Here is an 18,790-nt window from a genome sequence, read left to right as displayed (position 1 = left end):
ACTGCTTTTAAAAAAAAATGAGTATGGCTCACATTCACCTGATTATTTGCATGTCTAATAAATTTTTATTCTACGTTGGACATTATGAATGATACAGTGTACAGAGTTGGGAGTATTTGTCTTCCTTTAAAAAGGGTAGTTTGTTTTATCAGACAGTTAATTATTGGTAGTTTCTTAATCTTGTTGAGGCTTAATTTTAGCCTTTTTTAGGGCTGGTCTAGAGTAGCCCTCATGTAGGACGTGGTTCTGACTCCGACACTATGGACTTTTCAGTGTCTCGGTCAAATTCTCATGGTATTATTGAGCTCTCTCCACTCTGGTCTCTCTACTCTCCCAGTGATGTGTGTCCTCTAGTGTCTTTGTCTCACTCTCAGCTCTGCATGAGCTGCTCTCTGCTTGGCTTCACCAAGACTCACCTTGCACATGTGCAGTCCAGCCCTTGGCCAAGGTCCTGTGAGTAGCCCACCTAGACTTCTGGGGTCCCCTTCTTGGAGCTCTGTCCTCTCCAGTCTTTGTCCTCCAATTTCCAGCTGCTTCCTCAGCTCTGAACTGTAATCTTTGTCTCCTCAGCACAGCCCAACTCCTTTTTCATGTTTCTCCTCCCTGTGCTGCTGGGAGGAAATGGTCTCCAGGCTGACATTCGGGGCTCATCTTGGTGCACTTAGGGATCACATTTCTGTGCTGCCTGTTGTCCAGTGTCTGAAATCACCACTTCATATATTTTGTCCAGTTTTATAGTTGTTACTCTGTCATGTGCAGAAGCCTCAGTGTGGTAGAAGTATTGTTTTGAACGTTGTTCCTAAGATTACTGGTTCTCAAACTTAAGCTTGCATCAGATGCATCTGGAGGACTCGTTTACACAGAGACCCTGAGGCCCCATCCTTTAGTGTTTCTCATTCAGTAGGATTGGATTGGGGCCCGACAATTTGCATTGTCCGGGTGATAACTGATGCTGCTGGTCTGGGAACCACACTTTGAGAACCACTTACTTGGAAAGATGGATCTTGAGAAAAAAATATTGGGATTTTATTTGGCACTTACTCCATACAATTTTACCTTTCTTTTGCGGGGGTGGGGGGCGGGTAATAATACTTACATCTCAGTTTATTATAAAGCTATACATCTTGCTCTTTTCATTCAAAGTATGAATTAATGAGGAATTTTTTATTTGCACTGAGAAGGATAGATTCTCCATTTAATTGATAGAAACAGAAAATACATGAGAGAATAAGTAAAGTTATTTAACAATGAAATACTACCATTCTTTTTTTTTTTTTTTTTTTGCCTTCACAAATAAATTTGATTCTTTCAAGTTATGAAACTTGTAGAACATGGAGTGTGATAAGTTTCAGAAGTAATTGCTTTTTGTTTCAGAAATTGGGTTTTATTTTAATTATTCTCAGACTTGTTTGTATATATGTGAAGTAAGTGTGTGTGTGTGTGTGTGTGTGTGTGTGTGTGTGTGTTTTGTAGGTGAGATGTGAAACAGTGATAACCAGTAGGCTTGCTGGACCAGGCTCTACCTTGTCGTGTCCTCAGGTTTCCTGACAACTTACACTTCATCCTTTAATAGCTGTTAAGATAGCTCTTAATCCTTCTACCTTAGCAGCACAGATTATCTGCTTTCTTTGCCTCTTTTGGTTTAATGGCCCCATCTCTCATTTGTCAGGATTTTGACATTTATTGCTTCCTTTTACTCTACTTACTCTACTCCATGTATTTCCTGTCAGTGTAAGGTTTATACTGGTGTCAGATGGTGACTCTCATTGTTGAGGATGCTGACATTGTTCTTGCAGTGGCTGCAGAACAGGAAGTGTTCTCTCAACAACATCATAGAATATCTTAGATGGGAAAACGGATTCGTCCTATCCTTTCAAATTCTAATTAATCCTTGACAGATATTTTACTTTTATTTTTATTTATTTATTTTTATAAATTTATTTATTTATTTTTGGCTGTGTTGGGTCCTTGTTGCTGCACGCGGGCTTTCTCTAGTTGCAGCAAGCGGGGCCTACTCTTTGTTGCGGTGTGTGGGCCTCTCATTGCAGTGGCTTCTCTTGTTGTGGAGCACAGGCTCTAGGCACATGGGCTTCAGTAGTTGTGGCCCGTGGGCTCAGTAGTTGTGGTGCACAGGCTTAGTTGCTCCACGGCATGTGGGATCTTCCTGGACCAGGGATCGAACCCGTGTCCCCTGCATTGGCAGGTGGATTCTTAACCACTGTGCCGCCAGGGAAGTCCCGACAGATTTTTTAATGTAACAACTTTTTAAATTTTTTGGAAAAATTGGTACAACAGCCTTTAGTGGTTAGATTAGAAAGCTGTTTCATAGCACAGTTTCAATATTGTTTCAGCTGTAATGTGAGATTACAACAATTTTAATCTCAATTTCAGAGGTATGTTCTCTAATATTTTCACACAGGCATAGTGATATACTGATTACTAAGTTCTCATTTCCAACAGGTCCATTTTGATGGCTGGGACCACAAATATGACTACTGGATGGATACAGACAGCCCTGACATTCACCCAGTCGGATGGTGTGACGTCACAGGTCATCCCCTGGAAGTGCCGCATCGTGAGTATCTTGCTCTTTGTGTTGTTGCTTTTTAAATACTTAGCCTGGAGCCTATCTTAATGCTGATTATTTCATGTCATTATAAGTATTTTAAAGCTCGATATCACATAGGTGAATTGATTAATCAGCACTATAGCTACACTGAAAGCCAGTTATTCACAATTAAGCCTCAAAAGACATGCTCTACATAAATGAAGAGTTATCAACATTAAGGAATTATTTTGATAATGTTGTCTGGCAGAATCTTTGTTTTCCACATTTTAGTTTGGAAAACTGAGCCAGGTCTAAATCCATCTAATTTTGGCCTTTGCTTTTAGCTGAAGTACTTTTTGTTTTCTTAAACATCTTATCTTAATTGATTTTGTTTTATAGAGTAGGTTTCAGAAAGTTTTAGAAGAACAGAAGTATTTTAAATTTCAGCAATTAAAAAAATTTTAGTTGTAAAAATTGGAAAAAAGACAACCTTCTGTTATATCGGTATCTTCATTATTTCTGCCTTTCTAGGTACTTAAAGTTAAGGAGGTAATTAACCATTCTAAATTCTAATAAACCTCGAACCAAAATATTTTATTCTTTCGTCTGCAGGATTCCTCTGATCAGATTAGGCTGACATGACTAATAACTAGCTTCAGACATTTTGCGAGCCCTCTCCATCCTTATGTTTGCTTTGTTCCCCCACTGCTTCTGTTGTCCTCCCTTTGGTTTCTTGGGGTGAAGGTAGCCTTCTATCCTGTTAATGAGGATGAACCAGCCCAGTGATGCTTGAATCTTAGATCTAAAAGGATTAACTGCATCTTTGAAAGAATTCCTTAACTTCTTTTAGAAATAAGGAGAATTACTGACTTAATAACTTGACAAACATTTTGACATTGTGCTAGATTCTTCAAAAGCTACACATGGATGAGGTGCAGGTCCTCATGTAACTTGCAGTGCATTAGCAAGTGCAGGGTCTGCATACAGAGAATGTAAAACAGGGAGAACAAGGTCAGTTCCACAGAGGGGGAAAGGATTAGCATATTTGCTTTGTGCTTTTTACTGAGCCCACTTTCTGTTCTCCCTGATCTTACATCCCATCTTGCCAGGGAGGTGTCTCTCGGTTGATGTGAACCACCCCCCACCCACCAGCACGCACATTCTGTCCCTCATCCCAGTAAGCTTCTCAAGTAGGGATTTCAAGGGAGGTGGGCCCGGATCAGCGTTTCAGGTACAGAGACAGCTGCCTTCACTCCGCCTCACCCATTACCTGTTCCTTGGTCAGGCTGCCTACCTGGCTTCTCGACCCAAATGTCTCAGAAGCTTCGCAAAGTCTATGGATCGAACCTCAGCTCCATCCCAAGCCAAAAGCTTGTCTTTCTACCGAGGTTGCTACTTGATTCCAAAGTTGCTGCTTCCCATGCAGTCATTCTAGACTCTGCTCCCTCCCTACCCCTCCCTCACCCCAACATACAGCCGGTCATCAGGTCTTGATGGTTCTCTTTCTTAATTTCTCAGAACCCATCTCTGACCCCTTCTTCCCCTTCCCAGTACCGTTGCATCATAGTTCTCATCATAGGTACAAATGGTTTGCAGCATATGGTCTGCAATTTGCTGGTTAGTGAGTCACACTGATCCTCCCAATCTAAAAATTCAGGCTCTAGAGGCAGGATTGCCTAGTGGTTGAGCATGTGAAATCTGGAGTCAGAATGCTGAGATGTGAATCTCAGTATCACTGCTTTGCTTAGCTGTGTGATCTGTGCCTGTTTCCTCACCTAGAAAATGGAGATGATATTAGTGTGTCAGTCTCATAATCTGTAATGATGAAATGAGATAAATTCGTGCAGAACACCTCAAAAACTGCCTGGCCCACAGGATGTGCTCAATTAGTGTTAGCTGCTATCAGAAAATGATGTAACATTCTATAGATTTTCATTTTTACCTAAAACTATGTGCATTATTAAGGATGACAAAATTCGAAATTGTGCTAAAATGAATAGGTGACTAGAGTTTTCCAAGTATTTAAATTTAGTTTTCTCTTAAGTTAGGCTTTCATGTATTCCTGGCAATATTATAAGACTCCTGTTTTGAGTATGTGCACTTAAGTAATTGGAATCCCTATTATTTGAGGGAATTGGATGTCTTCAGTTGGTCATGATATTGTTTACTGCTGTGCTTGCTTTTTGGTTATAAATGTGTTTGGATTAATTATTATTAATACAGTTTATTATAGGTTACTTGTGTAACCCTATTTTTTGTAATTATTCATATCTGCATCATTAGTCTTATTAATTTTTAAGTACCTAGACTTTAAGATATGTTCATAGTATGGTTCAATATATATCATCCGTGGCCCCATCGTTAAAGCAAAAATACACACATACACACAGACAATCCTACTCCAGTATGTATTTGCCTACTTATTTATCACAGAATCTTTTTCCACAGGAAAGTAAAGACAAATGGTTTGTCTAGGTCCTCCAGCAAAACAAAATTTGACGGTCTAGCATTGATGTTGCAACAGCTTCCTAACTATCTTGTCTCGTTTCTTTGCTGTAATAGTCTGTGTAAAACCCAAATCTAACCTCTTAGCAGTATCTTTAGACTTGAAACTCCTTCACATGTACCAGGCCTGTCGCAGTCTGTCCTCTGCTCACCTCGTGCCTTACCCTTCCACCGTTTTCCACCAAGAACAGAATTACTTCCTTTATACTAAACAGAATTACTCATAGTGCCTTGAACGTTGGCCTCATAAGATTCTGAAGACAATACGTCAACTATACTCTGCTCTCTTAACTTTGTTTACAGAAAGTCACACCCTGCAGTCGGTGTCAGATGCCTGCATGGTGAGGAGCTGGCAGGAGCACTTGCTCCGCAGTGCGGACCACGTGTAGCCTCTTCACTCCTGTCCCGTCTCTTGTGGGTGTATTTGTACAAACAGCCACGTCAAATCATCTTTTACTGCCCATGCTATTTTAAGTCAAAGCGTTGATCTTATTAACTCATACAATTCAAACCAAATTTGTATGTCCAATATCTTTGATAATCAGATCAAAGTAATTATTGGGTTGGCCAAAAAGTTCGTTCGGGCTTTTTCGTAACATCTTACTAAAAATCTGAACCAACTTTTCGGCCAACCCAATACATTTTGTAAGTAGATCTATAAAACCACACAGAGCATTTTATCACATGTGAACAGATAAAGTCATCTTACCAACATTAATTTTCAGATATTTTAACTTTCAGACGTTGTTTTACTTCTGTGTTATTTATGTGATTCAACAATTGCCTTCAGTGCTTTATTATATATAATATGACAGCTTTATTAATCAAACATTGCAAAGACTACTAAACGTTTAGGGCTTGGAAAAAGGTTTAATTTTTATTTTAACTTATTTAATTTTGGCTGCATTGGGTCCTCGCTGCTGCACGCGGTCTCCCTCCAGTTGCTCACTCCCTGCCACGGTGCGCATGCCTCTCACCGCGGCGGCCTCACCTGTTGCAGAGCATAGGCTTCAGGTACGCAGGCTTCAGCAATTGTGGCACGCAGCCTCAGTAGTTGTGGCACGCAGGCTCAGTAGTTGTGGCTCATGGGCTCTAGAGCACAGTCTCTGTAGTTGTGACGCACAGGCTTAGTCGCTCCGCGGCATGTGGGATCTTCCCGGACTAGGGCTCAAACCCGTGTCCCCTGCATTGGCAGGTGGATTCTTAACCACTGCGCCACGAGGGAAGTCCCTGGAAAAAGGCTTAGCGATCATGCAATCTACCCTATCATTTTGTGGAGGCAGAACCTGACTTGAACTTTACCTGTTTTATTGATTTACTCTAGTGAATTTTCACAAAAGATAGCACAGCAGGTTGTCTACAAGGGGTGTTCTGTGAAAACAAGAGCAATCAAAGAAAGTATGAGGTAGACAGTTCTTTTTGGTTTTTTTTTTAAGATTTATTGATTGATTGATTGATTGCTATGTTGGGTCTTCGTTTCTGTGCTAGGGCTTTCTCCAGTTGTGGCAAGCGGGGGCCACTCTTCATCGCGGTGCGTGGGCCTCTCACTATCGTGGCCTCTCTTGTTGCGGAGCACAGGCTCAGTAGTTGCGGCTCACGGGCCTAGTTGCTCCGCGGCATGGGGGATCTCCCCAGACCAGGGCTCGAACCCGTGTCCCCTGCATTAACAGGCAGATTCTCAACCACTGTGCCACCAGGGAAGCCCCGAGGTAGAGAGTTTTTAAATCGATTCTTCTCATCCATTTTTCTTTATGAATATTTTCCTTTGACCCTTTTTCAGCAGATTTGTAGCTCAGAATTATGATAAATGCCTTGGAAACAAAGGAATCAAGTATATAAAAATATAATAGATGAGTTTTTTCTTTCTTCAGCGACCTCCCAATTTATGTCTGAGGGATGTGCAGTTTAGAAGGGGATGAAATAGAGTAAAATCGCATAGCTGCCTATGGACGAGCAACACTAGGTGTAGATAGCTAATGTGCTTTTGAAGACAGAGCAGAATGACACAGGGCTAGTCTACCGAGGCTTTTAGAATGGTGTTGACCTGGGTTCAGAAGAGCACAGGGGACTTGGGCCAGTGGAGGGAGAGCCGTGGCTCTAAAGATGGAAATGCCACAAGTAACAAGCACAATTAGAATTTGTTGGGTTCTCATGCACATTTTATTAGACTTAATTAAAAGTTTGTTTTTCTAAATGAGTTTGTATCTATTTCTAATGTCATTCAATCAACAGATTTATACTCACTGCAGAAACTGAGCCAAGATGTAGTACATGCTGTATAGCCCCATGCTTCTGTAGAAATGTTTGTGCAGTGTATTTTGGCCAAGACCATGATAATTAATAATTCATAATATTCAATCACAAAGGACAAATATAAGTTCTTGAAAAGGTAACTGTGAAAAGCCTCTTGAGAGTGAAACTCGAATGTCCCCATTCAGCTGGGAAGAACGCCAGCTTGTAGGATCAGGTGACGATGACTTCCTCTTAGCCTCTGTTACCAGCCAGGTGCTAACCGACACTTCACCTTGTGTCCACTGCCGGATTGAGATCTCCTTTTCTTAGGCCACGTGGGCACAATTTTCCTGTTTTATCTGACATATAATCCTGCATGGTGGACTTTTTCTACAAGTAGAATCAAAATTAAATACTTAAGATTTAGCACTAAGGTGTCAGGATCTTTCTGTTGTGCTTTGCATTCCCTGAATGTCCTTAAAAAGATATAAAAATATCAGAACCAAAAGCCCATGGCAACTTCAGGCAGCTACAGCATTGCCTTTTGGCAGTCTTTTTAGTCATAGCGTTTGGAAACTGTAATGCCGGTCACGTTCAATGCTAAATTTGTTTAAATAGAACTCATTTCTTTTATTATATTATTAATCATTTACCCACAAATCCACCAGGCAATGGGATGCCCGATGTTTTTTGCTTTGGAAATTAACCGAGCTTGAGAAGCAAGATGATAGACTTCAGAGTTAGAAAACTTGGGTTTACATTTCCATTCTGCTCTGACTGCCTGTGCCTTTGGGTGAGTTACTTCACCTCTGGGACTCGCAGGCTTGGGAGATGAAATGCCTTGACCACCGTAATGCCTGCTGCTGGTTGTCTGGGCTCAGTGACCCCACACGAAGGAGCGGGGCCGGGTGAAGAGCGCAGGCACATTTGCTTCCGAGGCCGCCGTTTCTCTTCATTGATCCAGAAAATTGGGAGTTGACTTTACTTCCTAAAACTTAAACAACCAGTATGGTTCTTTGTTATAATTGCACTGTCCGTAAAGGGGCTGCTGATCTCCGAGCGAATTTGGAATGACATGTAGGACAGTTTGAAAAATTCAGAATGACTGACTTAGACTTAAGAAAAGCAGGCCCCATAAGCCCCATGAAACTAAGACTGAAAGTACGTTGCCGTTCTTTAAAATAAAAATCTGAATATGTTTTGCACTCAGTTCCAATGTGCGTGTGGGTTTTTCACCCACACCGAGCAATTCTCCGACACCAGCCGGGTGTCCCACAGTTCAGCTCAAGTCTAACGCTGTTTACTGGAGGTTAGGGCTCAGTCCTACATGACTGACCCCCATCCCCATCCCCAGTTCACACACCAGTCACAAGTCCAGGTGGTCACCTGTGCTTCCGGGGGACTGGCTGTAGATCTGGAGGTTCCCACCACCCTCTCCTTAGGTTTGATTTGCTAGAGCGGCTCACAGAACTCAGAGGAACAGTTTACCCGCTAGGTCACTGGTTCATCATAAAAGGGTCTAACTCAGGAACAGCCTGTGGAAGAGATGTGCAGGGTGAGGTCTGGGGGAGGGGTCGGAGCTCCCCTGCCCTCCCCAGGCCCCACTCTCCCCCAGTCTCCAGGGTTTCGCCAACCTGGCCATCCTTTGGGGTTTTTGTGGAGGCTTCATTACGGAGGCACGACTGATTAAATCATTGGCCGTTGGTGACTGAACTTGACTTCCAGCTCCTCTCCCCTCCCTGGGGTCGGGGCTCGGGGGGTTGGACTGCTGGAAGTCTGGAAGTTCCAAACCTCTGATGATTGGTTCTCCTGGCCACCGGCCCCCATCCTTCCATGCTTTCCAAAAGTCACCTCATCACCGTTCACAGAAGACGCAGGAAATTCCAAGGATTTCAGGAGCTCTGTGCCAGGACAGGGATGAAGACTAAGTATATACTTCTTATTATAACTCACAATAGCAGTCATAAATGTACACCACTAGAGACATGAAGTTATTCTCACCGTCGTTCAGTAGCTTTCTGGTTGTTTGATGAGACGCATGTCAGCAGCTCTCCTCCGCGCCTTCCCCGGTCTGTCGGCACAGCTTACAGCTCCTTCACCCCCAGTGTGGGCCGTGGCCCTGTCCTCTGTCCTCCGGTCTGCTCCTGCCTCTCTCCTTAGTCTACAGGCGTGGCTCCTTGGCCTCTGGGTGGGCTCTGCGTTCCTTGTGCCCAGGGTTTATGCCGCAGCATTTTGGCAGAAGGTGAAGTTCTTTGCAGTCAAGGGTCAACTCCTCTCCAAAGCTTTGTCTGATGTCCTCAGGGAGATGAATTGTCTCTGCATCCTCGTCATCCCGCAGGATTTTGTCCTCTGTTCTGTTGTGTTAGAGTGACATTTTTCTTGCCGCTCTCCTGCCCTGGAGTCCTCACCTGGGGGCCCTCACCTGGAGGCCCCTGGAAGCTCCCGCCAGGGTTTTCGCTCTTGTCTCTGCTCGCTCTCAACTGAAAAAATAACGCACAACATGAGAGTTGTGAGTTAAGTTTTATTTGGGGCAAAATGGGGAGTATAGCCCAGAAGACAGCATTTCAGATGGCTCTGAGAAACTGTTCCAAAGATGTAGGCGGAAGGTCGGTATAGATGTGATTTTGGTGAAGGGGGAGACGTGCAACCAAGCACATATTTTTTGCAGAAGGTTACTGCTAGTGACAAGGAGCAGACGTCACCATGAAGGATTTTAGTGCTTTTCTAGACACAAGGAGATACAAGAATTGGGCTCATAAAATCGGCTCCTGAAAATATCTAACTATCTGAAGACCTGTTGTGCCAGTTTTTCCCAAAGCACAGAGTTCACCCTGAACTCGTTTCAGGGGGTGTTGAAGGTCAGCAGCTGCAGCGGCTCATGGTTTAATCCTCGTCGAGGTAGATGACAGCTGCCAGTTTGTAGCTGGCATCGCCTGGCCCTGGCACTGCCCGCAGCACACCAGCTGTGTGTCTCCGCTTGAGCCACTGCTGTTCCTTGGCTTGCAGCTGGGTGCCACCGCATGCTACCTCCTGTGGCTCGCGCAGGTGTCCCCTCGCAGACAAGCCCCCTGCACCCTTTGGCCCCAGAGCCGCCTCTGTTTCTCGGCACAGTCACTGCGCACCGACTGGTGTGATGTGCTTCTGCGCCTCTGTGCTCTCTGTCCCGCTTTCTAGAATAGCTCTCCCTGGCAGGCAGGTCCCCATCGCAGGCTCACCCCGCCGCCACAAGCAGGCAGGCTCGGGCTGCAGACACAGGCTAAGGGGGGAACGGTGGCTCCCGGAGACCACAGGTTCTGTGGGGCAGGCTCTTTGTATCACTCACCTCTGCTGCTCCGACTGTTCACAGCTCTTGCAGATGGTGGGTGTGTGTCAGAAAAATGCCTGTGACGGGGCCAGAGTCAAGTGTGCTAATCGGCCACCTGTCCTGGCCCTCTGACCCTAGCTGACCTCCCCCCGCCACCCCACCCCGTGGACCAGGATGGCTCGGCCCCATCCGCCGTGCACAGTGGGCCGCTGAATGTTTGACCCATCTGTTTGTCATTTTCCTGACTTCCTACACTTTATAAATGTCATTTGTCTATACTTATTTCACCCCCCTGCCCCTTCAGGCCTTGTTTTAAACACTCTTTTAGAAATCAGAGTTAAACAGAAGGAAATATTCGATTGCATGGAAATGTTTTGTTCATATTTTAAAGTAGTAATAGAAATAATAAAATAGAAATATGACAGGTCCCAGTGCCTCTAATAAAGTAGATATAGCTGGAGACAAAAGAATCATCGTTTAAATTAAATGCAGATTTGGACGCGCCACGTGGTAACCAATAGACGTTTCTCACCGGCGTAAGTATAAAGTGTTTTTTTCTGAAATGACAAAGTACCGATGTGCCATGACAGGAGCGGTGGGGATGTGGGTGACACAGGGCCACCAGCCCTCCAGGGGGAGCACCTTCCGGCAGGTGACCCTCCCAGCAGACTGGGCTGGCCTCTGTGCTGGTGCCGTGAATGCCCCGTCCTAGCTTGAGAGGAACAAACCGCCCTCTCAGCAAGGGTACAGGACCCAGCAGGTGCAGGAGAGAGGATTTGATTCTTATTCTCGGAAAGTTCCAGCCAACTAGAAAAAGCGCTTTATCCTTGGGAGGCACCAACGACGCGGAGGTAGAACATAAACCTGCCAGAATCCTCTGAGCTCGTCAAGCCCCCAGCCATCATTCAGGGCCTGGAGACGCAGTGGTTTGCCCACCTTGTTAGAGACAAAGGTGGGCCTCTGGCCCTGGTCGGAATGTTCTTCCTGACTTGGCTGAATCCACAGCGTGTACCTTTATAATCAGGTCAGGCTCCCCTCCCGTCACCCCTCTTCAGATGGGAGGAGGGGTGACCCAGCCGGTATGAGGTTCCAGCCGTGGAGAGGCCTCCGGCAGTGCTGAGCCTGGGTTTCCAGGAACGGACAGCACCCTCTGGTTTGTAACATCAACAGCGTTGCAGGAGGCATGATGGGAAGTGGGGGGCAAGACATAGAAATAGGTGACATTGCATCCCAGCCTTATGCCTGGAGAGTCTGCAGTCAGAGTACGTTGCTCGTGAGAATCAGCAGCTCACAGGGTGTGCAGCTGCTTCCAGGGAAGAGGCTGGATGAGCCTCGCCGCTCCATAAAGAGGAGTCCTTCTCGGGCCTGGGGGCCCCCCCCCCCCGGGTTCATGCCCCAAGTTGTGTGGTCTGGCTGTTCTCTCTAGTCCTCAACTCTCTCTTCACGTGGCTTTTGTGTCCTGACCCCAGGCCTCTGCTTACCCCCCAGCCCTTTCAGAGACCCCGAGCCTCCTCACTAAGGCACGGATGAACTTCTGGGTCCCTTGCGATCCCACACAGGCTGTGCTGAAGCAGAAGGACAGCCTTGGGCTCATTAACTTGGCCACTGGCCGCTGCTACACCATCACCTTCTGCCACGGGGGGTCTTTTCCTAGTGATGCACAGCCGCTCCTTAGTATACCAAAGGAGGCAGGTAGCTGGCCCTCACCCAGCCTTGTCTGAGGGCTCCCTATTCATAAATAAATGCCCACCTCAGCATTTATTCGGCCTGAGGAGGGGGTGGGATGAGACCAGAGGGGGAAATGCAGGAAGAGAGAGAGAACGTGAGGTGAACACACACACCTCTGACCTCCTTGTCTTCCTTTCACCTCCCTCTGCTCCACTCATTCCTTTCTTTCCATTTCTTAAGTGCAAATTCTTTCCACCCCAGAGCCTTTGCATATGCCATCTTCTCTGTCCGGAACGGTCCATCTGCTCTTGTAAGATATGACTCTTTCCCACCCTTTAGAGTTCATCTCGAATGATCCCGTCTGAGCAAGGCCTCCCGTGGCCACGTTACGTCACTGTGATTTTCCATCTCACTGCTCCCTTTGCTCTTCTGTGCATATCACAATACGTAATTACTCTAATTGTCTGTTTCCTTGCTTTCTGTCACTAGTCCCCATGAGACTGTCAGCTTCATGAGTGGAGTGTCTGTCAGCATTTCCCCAGTGTCTGGCTTCCAATAAATATTTATCTGTTTATCCACTTCTCTCTCTAAGAGTTGGTTAATCACTTATGCCAAAACAACAAGCATCTCGAGAGACCAGCCTGGGCTCTCGCCTGCAACCTTTATGGAGTGAGGTCTTGAGTAGTAGCTATGCAATTAGTCTGTTCAGGCCCTAGTAGGGGACACGTGGGCCAAACATCCCCCACAGCTAACAAAAGAATCTTTCATGAATAGGAAGTCGACAGGCAGAAAAAGGAGATTTCCTAGCTGGCTTCCATGTCTAAATAATCTTGTCATCGTTCTTTCTTTAGCTTCTGCTTGATTTATGTTTGGAAGTAATTATGATGCTTGATTACAAAATAAATTAAACAAAACATTATTATGAAGTTAAAGTGTATATTAATAGTAGTACAAACTACTATAAGAATATCTATAACCTTTATAACTTATATTAAGGACCTTGAGAACATTGCTAATTTATTTAACTGTTAAACATTAAGCATAACAGAACATAACTTGATAGAAGATATAGCTCATTTTTATTCCATTTAGTTCATTACCTAGCAGATGTATAAATACGACAGAATGAATTGTAAATACCATACCATATGGCCTGGCACATTGTTTATCCTGTTAAGTGAGATAAATGACTTACCTCTACATTAAGGAATAAATGATTAATAAAGCCCTCTTTGGGACCTTTGGGATTAGAAACATTTGGGACCCAATTTCGAATTGGGAATTAGAAAAAGTTTTATTCTGTCAGAGATGGAAATTCACTTAGATTATAAAATAGGAGTTAATGCAATTATAGTCCAGACATGGAATGATAAATATGATGATGGATAGATGTCTTTCCAAGGAAAAATGGAAGATTGTTAACTTAGCCAGGTAACAGCACATTTCCGATTTCATTCTGTTTTAAGGAGAATTTCATAAGGAATCTTTAGTACTCGTTCTTCCAAAATACAGCAAGCAAGTAATCAGCAGTTTTAAGAGTCCCTAAGTACTCATTGACTTGATAGACAATTAGAGCATATTGTGTTAAAAAAAAAAAAAAAGTTAGCTATTTTAGAAGTCCCTAATTACAGATTTACATGATGGACTTATCAGGGAAAAATAATACCTTTCAGAATGTACTTACAGTCTTAATGATATTACTGTTTTAAATGTTGCTTGTTGAAGTGCTCGTCCTGTATACTCTGCCTTCTGGAGGGCTGAGGGCAGGATTCACTCACTTTGTTCTAAAGCTTGGTCTCTGGTGCCCTGTGCAGGTTACCTGCTCCCCGTAGCCACACACGGTTCACAGCCGAGGTGTCCTGTGACCAGGTGGTCTCAGTTGTCCATTACAGATGCCGGTAGATGGTGTCTGAACAAGGTACATCTCTGGGCAAAGTCACTGGCACTGAAAACAAATGCACACTGACTCCTAAAAGTCATGGAATAACCCAGTGGTTTGGCAGTGGGTGAAACCGGTCCTTACCCTGTTCCAGTTTGTGAGTCACATCTGGCCAGGTTTGTGGATGTCAGCCCATGGATGTCCACCTTTCAGGATTTCTCTGACAGAGTTGTCACCCTCTTCAGAAGACCATCATGCCTTCAAGAAAAGGGGACAAGATGCAATTATTATACTCCTATTCCTTTGGCCCCCTACAGGGCCTGATTGATGGGATCCTTGGGTGATTGACTGCCTGCCTGGGAATACGACTTGAGAGGGAAGGTTTTCCCTTCTTAGGGGGTAGTGTTTCTGTTGTCACTGCATGAAGGTTTACTTGGTATCACCAGTATACTGAGCACTGTGCCAGGACTTGGAAAGTCCTTTGGGACATAGTTGTGCACTGGTGACCAGGATGGCGAAGCTTGGAGGGAGAGCTGGCCCTGTGACCCAGCACCTCTGGGAGCCTTGGTGGAGGTCATGCAGGGCACTGCAGCGCTAGCTGGGCACCGGGATGCCGTGTAAGGAGGCAGAAATTCCTCCTCCAGAGATGCTTTCTCCTGTCCGCACCTACTTCTTCTCTCACACTTAGGGCTTGGAGGCAGGTGAGGGCAACTCCACAGTTGCTTTAAAGACAAGCTTAGTGCTGTTAGCGTCTTGGAGATGTTTCGTTCATTTGCCTTTCCTCGTATTAGAAAGATTAAAAAATACTTGTCCATTTTATTTTATAAGTAGATAATATCTGTAAAGGACTCCATGGAATGATGATAGAATCAAACATTTTTCATGTAAAATAAACACTATATATTTGCATTATAAAAGAAGCCGTATGGAGGTTATGGGTTTTGTTTTCCATTTCACTCTTCATGTTAAGCAACCAAGAATCAAGAAGTTGAAAATTTATACACAAACCTAAAATGGAATGAATACTGCAAATGACAAACTTACAGAACTGAAAATATACAGAATTATTGGGTAACTAAGAGCCTTTGGCTTATGCATTACTTTTCATCCATGCTTTGATACTCATTTTAAGCCAGAAAGTAAAAATTAGAATTGTTTTCCTTGGCAAAAGAGCGAGTTTCACTTCACATGAGGTCACTGTGATTATCAGAGAGGGCCGAACACCAGCCACTTCTTGGGCTAACAGCTCTCCGTGCCTGCACACCCGGCAGCCCGACCACAGACCTTTCCTCCATGCCCTGCTCCCGGGACCCACGTGTCCGGGAGCTCCTTGAGCCGAGGCTGCAGACGCACAGTCAGAGCTGCCAAGGCCAGGCCAGCGGCCTGCTGTCCTTTCCTGCGTCTCACCAGCCCTAGAGCATTCTTCAGAATGCTCCTAATTTGACTGGCGTCATTCCTTCACAGACGTTGTCTCTCTGCACCATTATTTCTGTCTGCACCAAACAGTTGAAGGCGTTGGGCAGGAGGACACAGCTGCTGATAGCCTGCCACTTGTCCTTCTGCAGTCCTGACCCTCTCCTTCAGGACACGGTGCCCTGGAATCATCCTGCGTTCTCCTTATTGCTGGTTTACTTGGCTGTTGTCCTGGACGTGAAAAGCCTTTATGTCCTGAGGAATTGTAGAGCTGAGTAAAAGAAACGTGGTTTTGCAAGTTTCTGTTCTTCAGTGTGCGTTGTGTTTTCCAGGTTGGCAAGAACACCCTCCCTCATTTTCTCTGAAGTCATCGTCCTCTTTTTCACGTCAGTGGACCTGTTTTGTAACGAAAATCATCAGAACGGGAGGGGACTTTCTTAATATAATTCCTCTGACCAAATTGTATGCAATGCCAGGCGTCCAGGGAAAATTTAGCAACACAGTGGAGTCACTTCTTCTTCTAGGGGTAGCTTCTAAATTCAGCAAGTGAGGCAAAAAAAGTGTTCAGTCACAGTTACTAACGGGTGTGTTTGTGTAAGGCCAGCACGGGGGTTACCCTTCCATCAGCCAGCTAGACAGTCGGCAGGGTCGGGGAGGTGAGTGGTGGGTGTGAGGTGAGGGTCCTCTTGTGTGAAGACGGTACCACATTGTGGACACGCAGGCCATCATGAGCTGGGGCGTCTGCTCCCATTCTGAGGAGCACAGGGCGGGGGGCTGAGGAGAGAAGTGGGGTCTCTGACTCCCAGCTCGTGCTCCTTCCCACATCCACCTGCGGTGGCCTGGTGGGATCGCCCAGAGTTCATTCTGTTCATTTCAGGTGTGTGATGACTTTGACATGCGTGGCTACTCCTGCTGTCTTTTAAAGCTAAGGATGGTTGATTAAGAAGGATTGTGTGTATAAACATATAAAAGTTGAGATTATAGCAGTTACTTACGGGGCAGTGTAGCAGAGGGAAAGAGCACAGATCTGCAAGCCAGGAGCCTTAAATTCTTGTCCGAACTGCCAGAATATGAGTTACGATCTAGCACAAATGATTTAAACTTCTAACCCTTTATTTCCTTCCTTGCAAAAATAACCAGATGGACTCGGTCAGTGGTTCCCAACTCGGTCAGTGGTTCCCAATTCCACTCGGTCAGTGGAATTCTGACTTTGTGGGACCTGCAGATTTATACATTTGAACACCTCTGTGCCCCTTCCTCCGTCCTCTGGTGGACTCCCCGGCTCTTGGGATCCTGCCGTGTCCATGGTCTCTGACCAGGTGTTCGGAGCGGACCGAAAGGGCAGTGAGGGTCCGTGCTCCGGGGACACTCGCCCAGCCAGGGGCAAGTCAGACTCGGGTGCTCGGAGCCTGCGACAGGCGCCTTCTCTGAACGGAGGCCTTCGTGTCTGTGATTTGCTCTTTCCGTCCGGCAGCGCGTGGAGGCCCAGCCGATGGGGGCCCCTCCGTGGAGCTCCCCTCCCCGGGGCAGCTCTCACACACCCAGGAAGGGCTGTCGTCTCTCAGGTCTGAAATCCAGCCTGATTCAGAGCCACTGTGATGTGGGCCTGGGTCTTGGGGGGAAGGTGAGCTGCCTCCCGTTTCATCGGAACATCTGTTACAGACACGACGGAGGAGGGAGGCTTCCTTCCCCTTAGACACGTGGCAGTTCTGATAACGCTATTCTCAAGTCATTCAACGTGGGAACTTCATTAACTGTCAGTTTAGGGTTAGAGTAGGAACCGTGGGGAGAAACGTGATTATTAATAAATACTTAAAAGCGTTTCTCAAGCGACTCCCAGCATTTTCCATTGAGAATGTCCAAAAGCTCCGTGGTGAGGAAAGTTCTTAGTGTGGGCACATGAGGCCAAGGCCAATTTGAGGAGGGACTGTGGACGCCATGGTACCTGCTTTAGGTGTAATCTGCAGGTTATTGGGACGGTGTTCTAATCACCCCACTTTGGAGTCTTGAGTTATAGAGTGTGTTTAATTCTTCTAAATAACTTTTATATTTATACGTGTTTGGTTATGAGAACAGACGACGTGTCTGTCAGCAACTAATCAGTTTGAGTTTTTAGTCAGCAAATTATGTGTGACACTTTCAGTGAAAATGGAACTTATTAACTGATTTCCTCTTTTAGTAAAAGGGGGGAAAATTAGTTCAAGGATTGGGAAAGCCCAAAAACAAGTCATAAGCAACCGTGATTTACTTACAGTTTCAGGCCTGTCCGTTATCTCCCTTCATATGAATAAGGAAAATCCTGGGAATAAGGACAGCCTTGTGGCTTCTGTTTATTTAGAATCTTGTTGCACAAGGCATAGTGGGGGAAGAGGGGGGAAGAGAGAGAAGTAGAAACCAAGAAATGAAATAGAGAGTGGGAGAGAGAATCAGAGGAGAGGAGGGGGTGGATTTGAAGCATTTTCACTTGGATTAGGTGGGAGTAATCCATTTACATAAACCAAGCACCGCTTTTGTCATTTAAAAAAAAAAAGCGGTTTTCATATGAAAGATCAGCTAAATTAGGAGTTTCAGAAAGTAAGAAAGTAGTCTTGGTTTTTTATATTATCTTTGAGAGAGAATTTGTATAAAAGTTAAGGTCTAGAAGACAAGTACATCTGCTTTGATTTCTTTCTTAAAAATAATGAAAAAAATGAAATAGGACCGTCTAGTGAAATAGTATTTGTATTGGATGCTTTTCGATGCTGTATTACCCTTCAGTTCCTCACAGTACGGTTATCAGTCATTGAAAGAAGTAGGTTTAATTCAATTTACTTCAGTTACGTGTAAACCAATTTCTCTGTGTGCCTGTGTCTCTACGACTCTTCTGCTCCTAAAATTCTGTGCTTCTGTGTGATCTCTGTGGACCCCTCCCAGTTTCCCCTTCCATAAATCAAGGGTGTCACTTTCCTGAGTTTTTGAAAGGTTAAAAACGGGTTACAAGGCAGGTTGGCATTTTATGAAGGCCTGTGCTATTCAGTAATGAAAAAAAGAGCCTAGTCTTGTGTTTTTAAATAGTTGTGGTATAAATAGATGGTACAAATTCTTTACTTTAGAATGTTTGAAGGAGAGGTGTATGGGATCAAACGTGTATTTCTCCCTTCTGTCCTTGATGTCATTACATATGTCAGGTGCCGTATGTCACGTACCACAACTCACACTTCCTCCCAGCCCTGTACCCTCCTCACGATGGCTCAGGCCAGTG

General features: G+C 45.0%; 1 protein-coding gene across 3 annotated transcripts in view; it reads left to right on the top strand.

Moving 5' to 3' along the window:
- The window catches only part of L3MBTL4 (L3MBTL histone methyl-lysine binding protein 4), a 318,381-nt gene that overhangs the window by 139,652 nt on the left and 159,939 nt on the right, over positions 1 to 18,790 (top strand). For all 3 annotated transcript variants that reach the window (XM_082418694.1, XM_082418695.1, XM_082418696.1), the window contains one exon: positions 2,461 to 2,575. In XM_082418694.1, the coding sequence (XP_082274820.1) occupies positions 2,461 to 2,575 (115 nt within the window). The remainder of the gene's footprint in view (positions 1 to 2,460; positions 2,576 to 18,790) is intronic.

The sequence above is a fragment of the Balaenoptera physalus genome (genome assembly GCF_965194825.1).
Source record: "Balaenoptera physalus genome assembly, chromosome: 12".
Lineage (NCBI taxonomy): Eukaryota > Metazoa > Chordata > Mammalia > Artiodactyla > Balaenopteridae > Balaenoptera > Balaenoptera physalus.
The sequence above is the reverse complement of the archived record's forward strand: the minus strand, read 5'-3'. Positions and strand labels throughout refer to the sequence as shown.